This window comes from Lolium perenne, chromosome 7, assembly GCF_019359855.2.
Source record: "Lolium perenne isolate Kyuss_39 chromosome 7, Kyuss_2.0, whole genome shotgun sequence".
Lineage (NCBI taxonomy): Eukaryota > Viridiplantae > Streptophyta > Magnoliopsida > Poales > Poaceae > Lolium > Lolium perenne.
This window is the reverse complement of record NC_067250.2, coordinates 58,933,882-58,952,456: the sequence shown is the minus strand read 5'-3', so window position 1 is coordinate 58,952,456 and position 18,575 is coordinate 58,933,882. Positions and strand designations below refer to the sequence as shown.

The 18,575-nt window shown below is 45.1% G+C and overlaps 3 protein-coding genes across 4 annotated transcripts; 2 read left to right on the top strand and 1 right to left on the bottom strand.

The window, feature by feature from the left end:
• The first annotated feature begins 153 nt into the window (after positions 1–153).
• LOC127316002 (protein ALP1-like) lies at positions 154–1,581 on the top strand. The gene is made up of 3 exons (XM_051346428.1): positions 154–591; positions 673–1,275; positions 1,576–1,581. The coding sequence occupies exons 1-3, from the start codon at positions 154–156 to the stop codon at positions 1,579–1,581; spliced, it is 1,047 nt and encodes a 348-aa protein (XP_051202388.1).
• A 3,377-nt stretch (positions 1,582–4,958) lies between these two features.
• Positions 4,959–10,644, bottom strand: LOC127317371 (1-aminocyclopropane-1-carboxylate oxidase homolog 4-like). Of its 2 annotated transcripts, none has more exons than XM_051347934.2 (2): positions 9,749–10,644; positions 4,959–5,225 (listed from the first exon to the last, which is right to left on the bottom strand). In XM_051347934.2, the coding sequence occupies exons 1-2, from the start codon at positions 10,592–10,594 to the stop codon at positions 5,160–5,162; spliced, it is 912 nt and encodes a 303-aa protein (XP_051203894.1). In that variant the 5' UTR covers positions 10,595–10,644; the 3' UTR covers positions 4,959–5,159. The 2 variants fall into 2 exon arrangements, with proteins under 2 accessions (XP_051203894.1, XP_051203893.1); XM_051347933.2 differs by lacking the exon at positions 4,959–5,225 and adding an exon at positions 5,614–6,011.
• Positions 10,645–14,669: 4,025 nt separating this feature from the next.
• Positions 14,670–17,898, top strand: LOC127317372 (1-aminocyclopropane-1-carboxylate oxidase homolog 4). Its single transcript, XM_051347935.2, has 2 exons — positions 14,670–15,988; positions 17,534–17,898. Exons 1-2 carry the CDS (start codon positions 14,924–14,926, stop codon positions 17,786–17,788), a joined length of 1,320 nt encoding a protein of 439 aa, XP_051203895.1. The 5' UTR covers positions 14,670–14,923; the 3' UTR covers positions 17,789–17,898.
• The last annotated feature ends 677 nt before the right edge of the window (positions 17,899–18,575 follow it).

The following is an 18,575-nucleotide window of genomic DNA, read 5'->3' as shown; positions in this document are numbered from 1 at the left end:
CTGCTCTACTGTAGTGTTCGATTCATGTTCGTAGAACTAGTTGGGTTCGATAAGACCGTTCGTAATGCATAGATCTTGTTTGAGTAGACCGACCAGCTCCAGCTTGTGCATCACACCGCATCACTCATCATTTGCGTACAAGCCTGGATCCTGATGGTGCACAAGAGAGCAGTTAGGCATGCTGATTTTCCTCGTGTGATATACGGACCTATGTTAAAACGAGATCAGGAGAGGATTGCCAACCTAAACAACATCTACAACTGCAACGACGTAGAGGCCATCCAGATGCTACAGATGAGAAGAACCTCTTTCTATGCACTTGTGGCATCGTTCAGGGAAAGAGGACTGCTGACTGATAGCATCCACACCTCTGTCGAAGAACAAGTCACAATGTTTCTTCATGTCGCCGGTCATAACCAGAGGTTCATAGTCATCCATAACACATTCAGGCGATCCACGGAGACTATCTCTCGGTACTTCCAGCAGGTGTTGTATGCCATTGGGGAGCTCAGAGGTGAAATGATCAAGCCAGCATCAATGAACACACCAACCAAGATCAAGAACAGCTACAGGTGGTTCCCCTATTTCAGGGTGAGTACAAAATCATGTTCCTTGTACCTATCAGATGTGTGCTACTGTCAGAAACATGATTGTGTGCTAATCTTTTTACAGGATTGCATTGGAGCTATTGATGGTACTCATGTCACTGCAAAGGTACCGAGATCAATGTCTGCAGCATTCCACGGGAGGAAGCACTACACCTGCCAGAACGTTCTAGCAGCTGTGGATTTCGATATGAGGTTCACTTACGTGCTTGCTGGGTGGGAGGGTTCAGCTCATGATGCGAGCATCCTGGCCTACAACTTGTCAAGGCTTGATGGGTTGCAAATCCCTGACGGTAAGTTCTACCTTGGAGATGATGGATATGCATGCCGACCTGGAATTCTACCTCCCTTTAGAAAAACAAGGTACCACCTCAACGAGTTCTCTGCGAAGCACCAACCTCTGAATGAGAGAGAGTTGTTCAATCTCAGACACTCAAGCCTTAGAGTCACCATTGAGAGGGTCTTTGCTGCATTGAAGAACAGGTTCAAGGTCTTTGACCAGAAACCGTTCCACACGTTTGACACTCAGGTAAAGCTGGTCCTTGCTTCCTGCATTATTCACAACTGGATCCTAGGTTGGGGCGAGGATGAGTTCTTCGAAGAGTTTGTCCCTCTTGATGAAGTAGAGACCGGCCATGGCGTGGAAGCGGGCGACAATGATGCCTGGAAGGTGAAGAGGCAAGAGTGGGCAGACACAAAACACCACCATCTGAGAAGAAGTGAAGAAGTGAAGAAGAAGTGGAGAAGAAGAAGAAGTGAAGAAGAAGAAGAAGTGAAGAAGAAGAACCTCTATGATTCTCTGTTTCTCGAACCCTTTTCGATCCCCGTATGTTGAACGACCCCGTTATGATAAACTGCAATTCGTAGTAGCTAGGGAGCAACATGTTATGAACTATCATTCGTAGTAGCTAGGGATGATTTCGTGAACTGATTGCAACTATCATGAACTGTGATTTCTGTGTGATGGAAGGTGTGAGCATGATAAGGCTACCCGTCGTAGAGAAGAGGTAACCTTAGGCATGCCTGGATGGTACCAAACATGCCTAAAATCATCTCCATCAAGATTTGGGTTTGGTTGCAGCCGGTGCAGCCCGACCTACCAAACAACATGCCAATTTCGGCCCGTGGCTCGTTCTGGACGCGCAAGTGTGCTTACACCGCTGCGTCAGTGAGCCATGAATCAGGTCCAGGCAACCAAACGCGCCCCTAGAATTCGAGCGAGCTGAGCCAGTTCGGTTCGACTCCTAAAGCTCGATCAACTAGTGAGTTAGCTTGATTCAACTTCTTTAGTAATTAAGTTTTTTAAAAAAAGTGTTTGTACTAAGTTAACTATGCTATTACAAAGTTTATACTGAGTCACGAGTACATATTTTGTATCCGAGGGAGTAGTACAAAAAGCTTAAAATACAATTTTTTTTACCCGAAATCTTCTGAGCGCAGCTGCGCTCAATCGGCGTCTCGAGCGCACGCGCTAAACAACGAAATCGGCTCCTCCAGAAGAACCTGCCCCCATCGTCAACCCTTCACCGTCTCCCTAACCTTGCTTCTCTCCCCGATTTCCTTCCGGATGGTGCTCCCGCGTAGCCATGGTGCACTTCCTCCCGCGCATCGCCAGCCGCAGCCTCGCATCCATGCCTCCGGTTCCCTTCGTTGGCGGACAACCTAGCCGCCAGCCAGCGCGCCCCGTGCCGGTGGAACACCCTGGCATGCTCCAGAGTCCATATTCCCCGTGACGCGCGCAGCCCGGGAACCGCCCTTGGCGGCGTGTCTTCACCGGAGCGGATCCCTGCGTCCGCCTACCCGAGGCGGTGTCGCGACACCTGTGTGGTGCTTCTTCGTGAAGCAGCCGGCTCCATTCGACAATGACCCCATCATAGGATGGAGTCGGTGGCCCCCCGTGCGGCAGTTTTACGGCGAAAAGGTCAAAGGAGATTATCTCTTCGTTATTTTGCTTGAAGAACCGTGGATTGGCAGGAATTCCAAAAACAGGCTACAACCTTTTTTGTGATTTGTGTCTAGGTAGACTTTTTTTCAGATAGAACCTGCATTTTGACTACACCGTGACAAAGTTGCATATAACAACTTTAATTTTCCCTCCACCTTGATTAAGTTGCTTATAAATATTGTTTATCAATGCTTATAAATTGCCTTTCACCGTGATCAAGTTGCCTATATTACTTGAAATTTGCCTTCTATCACGATTAAGTTGCTCTTTTTTCTGTACTGGTTGACAATTTTCGTCCTCCCTGCGCCAATGTATGCCACCCCTGGGACTCGAGGTCCCCGCCCGCAGGAACATATGATCGGATGGATTCGTTGTGAAACTCCCCCGATGTGCTCTAGACTTTCCACGAGTCCCGCGCGTGAGTTCCCCGAGCACCTGTTCAGACTTTCCCTAGTGTCACTCCGGACTTCCGTTGTTGTTGAGAAGTTGCGTAGAGTTTACCTTAGTTGTAATTTTCCCTAGCAAAAAAAATGGTTACCAAATTGTCAAGTTCCCTTTTGCGGCTGTGAAAGTGGCCTACTACTGATGTGAAGTTGCTTGTCGTTGTTATAAAGCTGCCTACCGCTGACAGGTAGTTGCCTACCGCAACACTAAACTTGCTTCATGCTTATGTGAAGTTGCCTCATGGTGCTGCGAAGTTGCCTACCTGTGATGTGAGGTTGCCTATGCCCTGTTCAAAAAAAAAAAAAGGTTGCCTATGCTGTTTTGGAGTTGCCCACAGATGCATTCCATCGTGTTGTCATGAAGTTTATACCCATCACTGCTGTAAGGAGGCCTACACCACTGACAAATATTAATGTTGTTGTTAATGTTAAATTACCTACTGCCGTTTTAAAATTCCGTACCCGCTTTTGTGAAGTTTCCTATATGCCAAGGGGCTTACAACATTTGACAAATATTGCAGGCAATTTAGGAACGGTGAAAAGCAACTAGTTCAACAAAGTTGCGAGGCTGACTCCGCTTGTGTCAGCGAGGCCACAACTAACTCCTGCCATGGTGGCAATTTCGGAAAGCAGCGTTGCCAATGCCAAAGCCGCTAAATTTGGGTGGGGGGGGGGGGGGGGGGGGACGGTGGTGGCATCGAGTGGGAGATGTGCCAGTATGTAAGGCTATGAATGTCTTCCTCGTCGGCAGCGAGGTTTGGGATGCCATGCCCAGCAATGACGATACTACCTTCGGGTACGACCAAACCTTCTTGTATTGGATCATGGACAGATAAATCTGCGACATCCTTTTTGAGATAAATCCAACTTTAGATAAATCTTTTGAGATAATTCTGCTACATCCTTTTTGAGATGCTACTAATTGTGTATTTAAATAAAACTAATTGTATTGGATCATGGACACTAATTGTGTATTTAAATAAAACTTGGACCATTTCCAAGTCGAACCAGTTCAAAATCGAAAGAGTGATACTCCCTGGTAGCACTCACATTACATCAGACTCCGTGGTAGCATTTACATGTACATCAGATTGTACCTTTACACTCTGCTTTTTGGATATTATTATTTCAAACCAGGACTCATGTACCCCTTGTGTTTTTGAGTAAAAAGCTTCATATGCTAAACCAAAAAAATCAAAATTTCCCGGACAAAAGGTGGAGTACATGAACAATTGCATTGGTTTGGTAAAACTGCCAGCAAATCAGCTCTGCATGGTAAAATAATTGGACTTGTTTCCATGCTTCCGCAAAGTTTATAGAAATGAACCATGTGGCATGAATGATAGGTAATTATCCAGACGTATAACTTGATGTGGCAAGCTATGCTCCGGTATGCTGGATGAAAGAAACGAAAAGCAAGTTTAGTTTCTTCCCCAATTCAACAAGCTAGCTAGCCTGACAGGCGATCTTCTGGATTGCAATACACCTAAACTGCATGTTGCGGAATACATTGGGCCGTTGAACCCTTCAGGAAACACCTTTTCCAAAACAAAGATTAATCTGCACGCTTGCTGCTAAACCACAAAAATCAAGATTTCTCGTGACCAAAGATGGAGTATATGTACAATAGCATTGCTTTGGGCAAACTGCCTGCAAATCAGCTCTGCGTGGTAAAATAATCCGACATATTTCCCTTCTTCCCCAAAGCTTATAGAAATGAACAATGTAGCATGAATGATAGGTAATTCTCCAAATGTATAGCTTGATGTGGCAAGCTATGCTCGGTAGGCTGGATGAAAGAGACGAAAATCATGGAGTAACTTAGGATTTATTTTTGCTTCTATCTCGACATAATGGAAAGTGGGATATATCATAATTCAGGATTTTTTTCAAGAATTATATTTCTGTTCGAATTGAAGAATTACGCAAAACTATAACCCAGAAAGAGTACAAGATGGGCTGAAGATGACTGAAACATATGTCGTGGGTTGTACAACCACACCTCGAACCAACCACACTAATATAGGTTTCTTATGGCATTACACGGTTAATAAGAGAAGGATCAATCACCAGATCTAAACATTTTAAATGTTTCTGGGACTAACATGAGGACAAAAGGGAAATTACAAGGCTAATGAATTTCTGAACTCCTCCAATACAAACCGCTCATTCTAGATGTGTGAAGTCTCCGCAATGTGGCTGAAGAGAGCATTGGGAAATTGATTCCCATGTCTGCATTACCCACACTTCAATTAGTTTGCAACATATATTTTAATATAAATATGTTCCAACCAAGTGGAGAAAAAATACAGAATATAAGCATGTGATCCAAGCTGCAGTGGTACCTTGTTCTCATTTACGAAACGGCAGATACCGAAATTTTGACAAACATACTCAAGCTAGTGGGTCAAGCAATGATAGTTGCAGAAAGAAATGTACACATTTAATGCACATATTGGTTCACTTGAAACTGCATTCCAAAGAACATGTAAAAACTTTACTGGAATATGATGATTGCACAAGAGAGTTACTATAATTCATTTTGGGATACGCTATGTAGACAACACGAAATAGAGAGCAGCATGACTTGTCCATGTAAGAGTAATGTCTTGCATTATCAGAAAGATGCCTACATAGTTATATGTTTGTAAAATGAAACATCACTTTCTTTGTTCCCTTTTAGAAGATATTTTCACAAGCTTAATTGGCTTGCCAAAACATCTTATAAATAGGAATGGAGGGATTATTTGGAAACAAATAATCTTACAACTTGAAGTGCTCGATCAGAGCTTTGCTAGCAAGGTCTCGTTTCAAGAAGGCACCTAAAAATTTGGAGATGGTGAAACTCCTGTACTTTGGTGGGTTTTCTGAAGTAGCTAGCTCTGGCAATGGTCCATAAAAGACTGACTCTCCTCTCTTTCCAGGATTGAAAAAGATCCCAACAGATACTCTGGCTTCTTCGCACGGATTCATTACCACTCTGTGTTCCACACTCTTGTACTTATCATTGGACAGTATCTGATAAAAGGATATGTAAGAAAAAAAATATCTGCACAAAAGATATGTGCCTCTCGAAGTTGTGCACCATGTTTACAAATGAAACTTACTAGTTTATATACATGCTGCGTGTTTAATAGTCTAGTCCGACAATTTTTCAAACACTACAAAATAATTTAACAAACAAAACATCATCTTTTTCATTGTGGGCTACTTTCCACCTTCATAAATATAAAAATTATTAATAACATGAAAGAAGATGGTAGTTCGTGCAGATTAACAAAAATCATGTTGAGTGTTCCACCGAATCTGATGAAACAAAAGAAGTTGACCCACATTTACAAATCATGTTGCTTCTGTTGATGGAGGACCGAGTCAATAAAGCTCGTGAATAGCAGGTTACGAATTTTTATAGAGGGTGAATTGTTGAACAATTGTTTAGTTACATTTATTAAGCATGTACCTTTTTGAAATTATTGATGATAATGCAGTCAAGATTGTCTAGGGTGGTGATGGCTATTGGGGCAAGTCTGGTTTTAATGGTTCTTTACGTGATTCAGTCCCAACATGTGCGTTGGAGTTGATCACAAACGATTGTAATAGTTTGTACGAACACTTTGTAATCACTGGCCAGCAGGTTTCTTATGCACTCTTTTCCTTACCAGGATATATAAAGGGTCTGAAAGGTTTTTAATGAGGCGGTCTACTGCTATTTTAATATATGTGTTCTTACCTAAAAAAAAAAGATTGTCAAGGACATGGAAACGTGTAATATATGTTGATTAGTTTGGAGGTTCATAACACAGTATTAAATCGGACCTTCTGGGATACTATTAAATCGGACCTTCTAGATTTGTTCAGTGATTTACACATTGGACAACTAGAATTATTTCGTCTAAATTTTGGTGAAGTTATCTTGTTACCGAAAATTAATGAGGCAGAAAGGATCCAACAATATAGACCCATTTGCCTATTAAATGTAAGTTTCAAAATTTTCACGAAAGTGGCCACCATTAGACTTAATACGATTGCGGATCATGTTGTTTTACCATCGCAAATAGCCTTTATGCAAGGACGTAATATCCTTAATGGAGTGGCGGTTTTGCATGAGACGGTACATGAGATGCATTCTAAGAAATTAAATGGGGTTATTTTAAAACTTGATTTTGAGAAGACGTATGATAAAGTTAAATGGTCTTTCCTTCAACAGACACTCAGGATGAAAGGCTTTTCGCCTGAGTGGCGAGCTCTAATTAATGATTTCGTGTATGGAGGTAGTGTGGCAATCCGGGTCAATGATGACACCGGACACTACTTCCAAACACGAAAAGGGTTACGCCAAGGGGATCCGTTATCTCCGATGTTGTTTAACATCGTAGCGGATATGTTGACGGTACTCATAGAGCGGGCCAAGTCTGATGGTCAAATTGAAGGTGTGATTCCACATCTAGTTGATGGTGGCTTATCTATCCTTCAATACGCTGATGACACAATTCTTTTTATGGATCACGATCTTGAAAAAGCTCGAAATCTGAAATTAATTTTAGCAGCTTTTGAGCATTTATCAGGATTGAAAATTAACTTCCATAAAAGTGAATTGTTCTGCTTCGGTGATGCCCAAGACGATGTAGCTCTGTATACAGAGTTATTTGGTTGTGGGCAAGGCCAATTTCCAATTCGTTATTTGGGTATTCCGATTCACTATCGGAGACTGACAATTGTGGAATGGAAATTAGTGGAAGAAAGATTACAAAAACGCCTCAGTAGTTGGAAAGGTAAATTGTTGTCCGTGGGAGAAAGATTGGTACTCATTAATTCGGTACTAACTAATATGGTACTGTATATGTTATTATTCTTCATCCTACCCAAAGGAATTCTGCATAAACTCGATTATTATCGATCCAGATTCTTTTGGCAAGGGGACAACGAGAAAAAGAAATATCGACTGGTTAAATGGAGTATAGTTTGTAGTCCCAAAGATCAAGGAGGGCTTGGAGTTCATGACCTGGAGGTCAAGAATTCAGCTCTACTGGGTAAATGGCTTTTTAAGCTACTTACCGAGGATGGGATTTGGCAAACTATACTCCGGAGAAAGTATATCGGCTCGAAGACATTATCTCAAGTGGTTTAGAAACCTGGGGATTCACACTTCTGGGCTGGTCTTATGGCGACAAAAAAAATGTCTTTTTTCGACATGGGACTTTCTCCATTAAGAATGGAGCACATATACGGTTCTGGGAAGATGCTTGGCTAGACAATGCACCCCTATGTGAACGGTATCCCGCTTTGTATAGAATTGCGCGTCGCCAAGGTGATACCATTGCAACTGTAATGGCTACTTCACCCCCGAATGTGACGTTCAGACGGGTTTTACTAGGACAAAGACTTGTGGCATGGCCTGGTGCAGCGGTAGAGCCTCACCGCCTGTGACCGAGAGGTCCCAGGTTCGAGTCGCGGTCTCCTCACATTGCACTTTGTGAGGGTAAGGCTTGCCACTAACACCTTCCCCAGACCCCGCACAGTGCGGGAGCTCTCAGCACTGGGTACGTCCTTTAAAGACTTGTGGCATGGAACAATCTAATTCAGCGGCTTGGAGATATTCAGTTATCGCCAGAGCCAGATGAATTTCGATGGAATCTCCATGTAGATGGTTCTTTTTCTGTAAAATATTTATACAATGCGATCCTGCTTTCTGATTTACCAGTTGATAATAATAAGAAAATTTGGAAGATGAAGATACCATTAAAAATTAAATTTTTTGGATGGTATCTTCGTCGCGGGGTTATTCTCACCAAAGACAATCATGTTAAGCGAAATTGGCACGGAAGTACACGATGTGTCTTTTGTCATCATGATGAAACCATCAAACATTTATTCTTCCAGTGCCAGTTTGCGAGATCTATATGGTCAGTCATCCAAGTAGCGTCTACCTTGTATCCTCCGACTAGTGTCACTAATGTCTTTGGCAATTGGCTTCATGGTATCAACTCAAGGTTTAAAATGCTTCTTAGGATGGGGGCGCTAGCAGTTATCTGGGCGCTCTGGCTATGTAGAAATGACAAGATCTTTAATGATAAAAATTGCTCTTTGTTGCAGGTTATCTACAGATGCACAAGTATTCTCCGTTCGTGGTTACCTCTTCAGCGTGTGGAGAACCGAGACCTATTTACGGAGGTCTGTACACGGTTGGAGGATACGGCGAGGGATACTTTTTCCCTACATGGGTGGCAGCATAATCTACGGATAGTAGCTCCACCTACCTCTTAGGCGTCATATGATTCATCGTTCCGATATGTATTTCGCCTATTTTTGTTTTATGTAACTTTGGTCACTTGAGACAACAAACGGCTGTGTGCATCCTGGTTATGCAGAAGCTGGATGTATTTGCTTTTTGAAGTAATAAAAGCATCCTTTATCGAAAAAAAAATAACACAGTATGAACTATTTGCTAATAGTAAAATTCATCCATTGCCCCTTAACTAGCGCAACTCCAACTCAAGATGTGTGTTTGGCTTCATTGACTAAATAAAAATTGTTGAACTGCGCTATATTAAAAAAAAACGAACATGTGGAAATTGTTGAACAAGCTGATGTACACATGTTGTTGATTCATCAGGTTTTGCAGAATTGATAGAATACATGTTGTAGTGTGTAGATAATTCAAATATAGCTAGGATCGATCAAGTTGTTACATACTTTATTTAGAAAGTAAATTCAGTGGCCGGGGAGCATTTGGGGACTAGCAGAGTGCATTTTACCTGCAAGAGATCGCCGACATTGATCACGAGGGCGCCGGGTACAGGTTCCGCGTCCACCCAGTAGCTCTGGCCATCTTGGTTGGTGTGCTTCACCTGCAGGCCGCCGACGCGATCCTGCGCAAGGACGGTGAGCACGCCGGGGTCGGTGTGCGGGACTAGTCCCATGGTGCGATCAGGCTCGGGGCACACAGGGTAGTAGTGGCACACCATGAGTTTCCCGTCGAGGCAGGAAGCCTCCTCGAGCGTCGCCTCCGGCAGACCGAGCCCCTCGCAGAGCAGCAACATCACGGCGCGGGCAACGGCCGTGGCGTGCGCTTCCCACTGGACGATCTCGGAGCGGCAAACCGGCGGGATCCGCTCCGCTTCGCACCGCGTAGGCCCGAATCCCAGCTGGATGGTGTCGCGCCAGCTCGCGGTGGGGGAGCGGAACAGGTCCACGTTGGAGAAGTAGGAGACCCCGCTGTCCATGGCGCGGCCGTAGTGCGCGGCGCGCTCGGGGGCAGGGAACTCGTGGAAGGCGCGCACCGCGGCGAGGGCCTTTGCGGGGTAGTCGGAGGGGACGAGGGCGTCGTGGTTGACGAGGTAGAAGAAGCCCCAGTCGCGGGCGGCCTCCGCGGCGGCGGCGGCGGCGAGGGGCGCGGGGAGGGAGAGGTCGACGACGGGGATGGAGACGCCGGGAGGAGCGAGCGGGACGGAGGCGTAGGGGTCGGGGTGGACGAAGAGGTCGGGGACGGCGGAGACGCCGGACTCGACGAGGCCGCGGACGCCCGTGCGGGAGTCGTCGAAGGCCTTGAGGAGGGCGGCGCGGCCGGAGTCAGGGGCGGCCGCGGCGGTGGAGGATGCCATGGCTGTGGAGTTGCGTGCGTGCGTCAGTTGACTTGGAAAGAAGAGGGATAGAGCCGAGAAGGCTGCAAGTGAGCTTGGCGGGAATTCGTGGGCATTTTGTAGAGTAATTGAGGTCAACGACGCCGTCTGGATACTCATTTTATTTTAGGCAGTGAAAAAGAAAAGAGGATCTACCCAGGAACCCACCATGGTTCATGATGAGGGCATAGCTGCCGACGCATTTCTGACACCATGTATTTTTTATTTTAATTTGTTTGGCTTAGACGCGGATATAAAAAATAACCTTTTTTCAAATTGTCTCATTAATCAGAGAGGAGAGAAGACAACTTTTATGTGGCCAACACCTGAGTCATGCGTTAATTTAGGAGGAGAGCGAGGGACCATCCCGAACCCACACGTGCGGACATTTGCATTGAGCCGGTGGAGATGCTCTACATGCCTAAATTTATCTCTACTTGCCTATCGGGGGATAACCCCTGGTAGGTCAAGATTATGGCAAATAAGCCATGATAAGATGATTATAAACCGGATTAAAGGATAATTCGGATTATAAAAATTTGGTTTAATAGAGTTGGATGATACAATCCGGTATGCCAGAAGGGGTATGCCGGAGTAAGGGCAACCGGAGGTATCTATGTCGGAGAAGCACCCAAGAGAAGCACGATCTGAGGATAAAAAGACAAGAGTCTGGTTTATACCGGTTATGTTAACTGGGATCAGGCATAGCCTCAGCGGTGGTATGTCGGCATTCTGGTCAAAGATTCCCTCCGGGACCAAAGGACACGAAGAGCTAAGCACTTCAGCTTTAATCGAAGCCCTGAGGCCAAAGAAGTAGATGACGGAAAATATGGCGAGAGAGGTTATGTTAACTGGGATCTAGCATAGCCTTAGCGGTGGTATGTTAACTTTGGGTCGCGCTAGGCGTCGGCCGACCGATCCTATCCCCGGATCGGTCGCCGGACCACCGTTCGTTCAGCGGATCGAACGCTTGAGAATTACCCATGGATAGGTCGCTATCATGCTGCATGGGTGGTGTCAGGTGGCTTTTGAGGTTGGTCGTGCCGCGTTTGTCTCCTTCTGCGCGCCTAGACTTGCATGCATGGGTGAATCGCAGCGGCCTGTGTGCAAGCTTGCTAGAGCATGGCAGTCTTCACATGAGTGGGCTCCACCTTTACTACTTGCCTTCTATTAGGCTAGTTATAGTGCTAGTATCATAGCTAGTATCATGCACATTGGTCCCACAAAAATGCTGATGTGGCAGCTAATTAAGGAGGAGAGAGAAGATTAGAGTAACATAGGTAGATACTGTATCATAGCGCATATCACGAGAAAAGTTAATGCCAAATAAATCTTGTGCACAAATTTGTATTGAGATTCTAAAAAGCAATAAATATAACATGACTACGATAGATACTAACCACTATAGAGATAGTATCATACACAAGTATCATATGCATGATACTACTACATGATACTTACCACTATGACCAGCCTTACAATTAGGCAGCTAGAACCGGGAAATCCAAATCGACTCATGGGTTGTTGTGTGGATATACATTTTGAAGTGTCAAAAGATTTTAAAGTAATTTTTTGCATGTACATCTAGACATTCTATGTTCACGCACAATTTTTTAGGAAAAAAAATATTTTTTATGTCTCGTGTAAAAAAGATAAATTTTGATGCCCAACTACGTATAGGACATTTTTTTTTATTTTTTTATACATGCTACATAAAATGTTGTTTTACCACAAAAACTTGTGTGCGAATATGGAATGTCAGGATGTACACAAAAGAAATTCAGAAATTTTTAACATTTTAAATTTTGTTTTTAAAATTATTTTGTATAATTGGTGCATATGCACCTATGAGCCAAAACGCCACCTCCAGCTAGAACCACTCTTACTTATCCGAATGCACCAACTATTTTTTACAAAATTCATAAAGAGTGGGAACAAAACATCATATATTTGTGAACAATGCAAAGTGGTCTAGTTTAGTACAGATTTAATTACAATAAAAATCACGGAGGCGGCGTTTTGGCTCTCAGGACCAGATGGTCATATTATCTGTACCATGGAATTCGTAGTTGAGATCTGTGTGTGTCAGACGTTGGCAGTTGTTTCTGTCGCGCATAAAATGCAGTACTGTGGCACTGTTTGTACAATCCTTGACATACGTAGTGGATTTAATGCGACAGTTGTGGCTTCCGTCCACGCATCTGACGATGATTTTTGTGTGCCGGTAGTACAGAAATACAAAAAAGGTACAGGAAAATGCTCTTCCGCTTGCACTGTTGGTCCAAGATTTTCTCTCGCGTGAGTTCTTGTTGTTTCTTCAGAAGCCCAGGTATCAGTCTGTTTTCGTAGTGAGTGTACATTGTTCATATTATTAGCCAAATGCTCAATTGATTTTAAAGAACTATCAATATTTTCTCGCTAGGACGACGACACGTTGGCCTACCATAATGAAGAGGCCAAAGACAACAGCAATGAATTCGTCGACTTTGTCTTCTACGAGTGACAGAAGGCCATGGTGGAGGCCCGCGAGTTCCAGGTACCGGACACGATGGCCGATGATGAGATTGCGCGGCTCGGCGTCCTCGTGTCGGAGGTGGACCGACTGGTGCTTCCGCTGCTGTCCTGGTACGGCACCAACATCATGTCGTAGGGCCCCACGGAAGATGAGGCCCTCCAACAGGCGCTGCAGAACTCGGCCCCATACCCGCCACCGCATCCACCTCCGTCGTTCAACCCGTGGGCTGCTCCACCTCCGTCGTTCAGCACCGGCGTACGCTCCGCCGGCTGCCAACTGGTTGTGGCCAATACCAGATTTCCTCGTGATCGACAACGAGGACGAGCAGTAGGCTAGGGTAGCAGGCGGTACATTTATTTATTTTTATTTTCCTCTATGCACTATGTAAATTATGTTTCTCTTCATACCGTGCAAAAAACGAAAAAATTGTGTCGTGCGCTGGGGCACCCCCGGCGCAAAGGAACACGCGGTTGAATTCGACCATTTGTGCCAACGCAAATGAAGGCGCGTGACCACTTTCGAGTGTCCATTTTGCGTCTTCCTATTGGACATGTGTTAAGAAAAAAGCTTGAAGAACTACCACAGTCTGGTTCATGAGTGTACACGTGATGAAAAGGAACCAACACCTATCCACCAGTTTGAATTTCTAGGCGGCACTTAACAATATCCAAAAATCCTAAATGTGTTATCATCTACAGGTCTACCCCATCTACAACGCAATGTCAAAACATAATGCAAGCGGCGAGGCGAAACTCGTATGTCCACGTAGTGAGTTGTACCTCTGTATAAGAAGACAGTCAATGGGGAGGGGGAGGCAATATGCAGCATAGACAGTTCATAAACTTCATCACCTTCCAAAAAAACTAAGATGGCTTCCAACGCGAGCAGCAACACGATTGCTTTGATAGTTTTGTGTGGCGATCGATTTGTATTGGTTTGTGGGGAGAGGAGGTACTACAACTTAACCGAGCTCGTATGTTTTTTATATTTTTTGCATTTTACCTAAGATATAGAAGTTTTTGTTTTGTTTAGCAAAAAGTTACATGAGGTTGAAGGTCCTGTACACGGTACAAGAAAAATGTGCACGTCATGGTCTGTTTGGGCTCAAACTGTCGACTGGAACAAGACAGGTGCTGAGCATGTGGGACCGTGCACTGTTCAATGAAGGACTATATGCGTGAATACACACTAGAATACGCGGGACCAGCAGGGATCACAAGAAAGCTTGATGGTGGAGATAATATGATCATCTGGACCTCAGACCCAAAACGGATTTCCGAAAAATCACACACTACTTTCTACAAAAATGACAAACGATTACAACAAAATCTACTATATATTTGTGAACAATTCAAAGCGGTCAAGCAAGCATAAATTTGCTGCAAATTAAGTTACAACTAAAATATTTAGCTAGCTAGGCATCCAAAGTCAACCGGCAATAGCGAGGAAACAGCTGGTGTGGCAGCTCATGCACGCTGACCTCACGTGGGTATGAGGCCAGCGTTATGCTGAAGGCGTGCGGGTGCGGCAGATTGACCCACGCCAAGGAGCGGAATCTACGCGCGGCTTGGAACCATCGATAAAACTCCCCCAGATCAGATCGGTCGCCTGAATACAAGTGTTTTCCTTATACTTTCGCATCGCTCAAATCGGTTGTGATCGCATTTCTGGCCGCACCGTTGAGCAACGCCGTCACCGTGGTACGTAGAGCACCAGAGCCGTCGAGCATCGCCAGTTCGCCACCACCAAAGCTGGTCGCCGGGGCGGGGCACCTTCTTCGCGCGCGTCCGGCCACCATGGTCCTCCTCTCGTCACCACCGGCACCGGTCACATGCCGGCACCTGACTGTCTCCGAACACCGCCGCCCGACCAGCACGTCGGCCATACGGCGAGGATTCTACCGGTTACAATGGGGAAAGGATAACAAGTCTTCCCAACTGCACACTACCCACAAACGTCCGTCTCGGCTCCACCCCCTCTACTCCCCAAAGTCAACCGGCGCACGCAACCCGACGACCATGGCGTCCGCCGCCGCCGCCGCCCCTGACTCCGGCCGCGCCGCCCTCCTCAAAGCCTTCGACGAGTCCCGCACGGGCGTCCGCGGCCTCGTCGAGTCCGGCGTCTCCACCGTCCCGGACCTCTTCGTCCACCCGGACCCCTACGCCTCCGTCCCGCTCGCTCCACCCGGCGTCTCCATCCCCGTCGTCGACCTCTCCCTCCCCGCGCCCGCCGCCGCCGCCGCAGCCGCCGCCGCCGCCCGCGACTGGGGCTTCTTCTACCTCGTCAACCACGAGTCCCTCGTCCCCGCCGACTACCCCGCCAAGGTCCTCACCGCGGTGCGCGCCTTCCACGAGCTCCCTGCCCCCGAGCGCGCCACGCACTACGGCCGCGCCATGGGCGGCGGAGTCTCCTACGCCTCCAACGTAGATCTGTTCCGCTCCCCCGCCGCGAGCTGGCGCGACACCATCCAGCTGGGGTTCGGGCCTGCGCGGCCCGACACAGAACGCATCCCGCCGGTGTGCCGCTCGGAGATCCTCGAGTGGGAAGCGCACACCACCGCCGTGGCCCGCGCCTTGATGGCGCTGCTCTGCGAGGGGCTCGGTCTGCGGGAGGCGGCGCTGGAGGAGGCCTCCTGCCTGGAAGGGAAGGTCATGGTCTGCCACTACTACCCCGTGTGCCCCGAGCCTGATCGCACCATGGGATTGGTCCCGCACACCGACCCCGGCGTGCTCACCGTCCTTGCGCAGGATGGCGTCGGCGGCCTTCAGGTGAAGCATACCAATGAGGACGGCGAGAGCTACTGGGTCGATGCCAAGCCTGTGCCAGGCGCCCTCGTGATCAATGTCGGCGATCTATTGCAGGTAAAATGCACTCTGGCAGTCCCCAAATGCTTGCACACCAGAATTTTCACTTCTAAATGCAGTCTGTACCAACTCGATTTAAGTTATACATTTGAATTATCCAAAGCATATGTTCTACTACCAATTCTGCTCAAAACAGATGAATTAGGAACAAGGTGTACACCTTCGAATGCTTTCTAAATGTGTACTAATTAACTTTAGCTTGTGAGCATTTGGATGTTTACAACTACAGATTGACCATCACATTTACTGTCACATTAAGAAAGAATGTTAGAGAAACCTATTGAGGACAATTCAAGTAGGTAACTACCATGTAGCGCAGGCCCAAGGATGCTTTCAGGTCATAGTTGGTGTCATTTTCGCCTCATGTTGTGCATCCACCTGAAGTATGTATGTGATGCTGAATGTTGACAGAAGCTGTTGCTGAAGATTATTGCTCTGTCCTCATTTCCGTCCATCTCCTTTTTTGAAATAAAATCCTCTATCTCTTGGTTCTAATATATACTTGGCTTGGGCTTAGTACTTGTGTTCTTAGACTGGATTGATTCTGTTTCCCATTCACTAGTTTCAGCAAGACTGAACATTAGAATCGTGACAACTGAATGCTTTTACCTGACAAATTCATGCACAAGGTATGAAATCCATGAAAAAGAATCCATTCACTGAAACACAGCATAATATATTAATTTTCTCAAATTCTCTAAGATGATATTTCAGTAGCCTGATGATGCGTACATTCTTGTTTTATGTTGAATCACATAAATACATGCTTAGCCATTTGCACATCACATGTGCATAATTTCAAACGTAGCGCGGTTCAGCAGTTTTTTTTGGAGTTAACGATGGAAACACAGATCTTTAGCTGAAGTACTAAACTGAGCGCAACACGCAAGTAAGATGCAATGAATGGAATTTGCTATTACATCGTTGTTCAAATTGTGCTATGAAACTCTAAGCTACTCAAGTTTACATGTTTCCAAGTCCTAGATAATCTTGACTACATTATGATGATTATTTTTGTAAACTAACTTGCTTAATAAATGTACTCCGTAACTAAAAAATTATTCAACAATTCTCTGTCTGTAATAATTAGTAGCCTGCTATTCACTAGCTTTACGGTGAATCAATGATGCACATCAGTTCAAAAGAAGCAACTTGATTTGTAAATGTGGGACCATTTTATTTTGTTTCATTAAGTTTAAATGTTTAATGGAACACTTAACATGATTTTTGAATGATCTTGACCCTACCATCTCGTTCCATGTCATTAATAATGTTATTAAGCTGAAAAGTAAGTCCTACCAAATCCCCAATGATAAAGATGATGTATTATTCTTTAAGTTCCTTTTCGTGTCTGTTGAATTGTTGGGCTAGATTATACTAAAAATGCAGCACGTATTTGAAGTAAGTTCTGTTTGTAAATAGTTTGGGGGAGGGGGACTGGCCCCCATAGCCCCCACACTGGATCTGTCCATGGTGCTCAACTTTGAAAGTCAGTTTCATAATATATTGCTGCAGCTAATTTTTTTTTACATGTCTTATCAGATAATGTCCAACGATAAGTACAAGAGTGTGGAACACAGGGTGGTAATGAATTCATGTGAAGAAGCCAGAGTATCTGTTGCTGTCTTCTTCAATCCTGGGAAGAGAGGGGACTCAGTGTTTTATGGACCATTACCAGAGCTAGTTTTTTCAGAAAACCCACCAAAGTACAAGAGTTTCACCATGTCCGAATTCTTAGGGGCCTTCTTTAAACGAGACCTTGCCAGCAAAGCTCTCATCGAGCATTTCAAGTTGTAAGATTAATGGTTGTCAAATAGTGATTAACTTTACATACATGTAACTATGTAACCATCTCACTGTCAGTGACGTTTTCTGATAATGCAAGACAGTTGTTCTTACTGGGCTAAGTCATGCTTCTCTCTAATTTGTAGTTTCTACTAGTCCAGCACAAAATAAATTCTAGTCTTTTTATTGCGCAATCATCAGATTATTGCCATCTAAATGTCTTGGCTTATGGAGCTGAGTGTGGCTCAAAGCTGCCTAGTCTACCATCAACAAGCCTGCCCCAACCAGCCTGCATACTTTGCTTGGTGATATGCTGTTTCCTCTTGTAAAGTTTCCACATGTTCTTAGGTGTGCAGTTTCAAGTGAACCAACATGTACATCATACCATATGTGTGCATTTCTCTCTGCAACTATCATTGCTTATTGACCTACTAGCCTGAGCATACCTGGCACAATTTTGGTATCTGCCGTTTGCTAAATGAGCACAAGGTACCTCTGCAGCTTGACTCACATGCTTATATTCTGTATTTGTTTCTCCACTTTACTGAAACTAATTTCATATGAAAATATATTTTACGAACTAATTGAAGTATGGATAATTCAGATACGGGACATTGCAGGGACTTCACACATCTAGAATGTGAGACTTCTTTGGGAGAAGTTCAGAAACTACTCTTACTAAGTTTCTTTTCTCCTCATGTCAGTTCCTTTTTTCTCGAAATATAGGCAGAAGCACAAATGGAGCAGGTCAGTATCAGAAACCTGTAAAATGTTTAGATGATTGGTGATAGATCCTTAG

Bases quoted from the DNA above. Each gene is read 5' to 3' on its own strand.
- LOC127317371 (XM_051347933.2), bottom strand. From the start codon at position 10,594: ATGGCATCCTCCACCGCCGCGGCCGCCCCTGACTCCGGCCGCGCCGCC. The intron at 6,012-9,748 runs GTAAAATGCACT...TCCTTTTATCAG, and splicing joins ATGTCGGCGATCTCTTGCAG to ATACTGTCCAATGATAAGTA.
- LOC127316002 (XM_051346428.1), top strand. From the start codon at position 154: ATGGTGCACAAGAGAGCAGTTAGGCATGCTGATTTTCCTCGTGTGATA. The intron at 592-672 runs GTGAGTACAAAA...ATCTTTTTACAG, and splicing joins GGTGGTTCCCCTATTTCAGG to GATTGCATTGGAGCTATTGA.
- LOC127317372 (XM_051347935.2), top strand. From the start codon at position 14,924: ATGGTCCTCCTCTCGTCACCACCGGCACCGGTCACATGCCGGCACCTG. The intron at 15,989-17,533 runs GTAAAATGCACT...ATGTCTTATCAG, and splicing joins ATGTCGGCGATCTATTGCAG to ATAATGTCCAACGATAAGTA.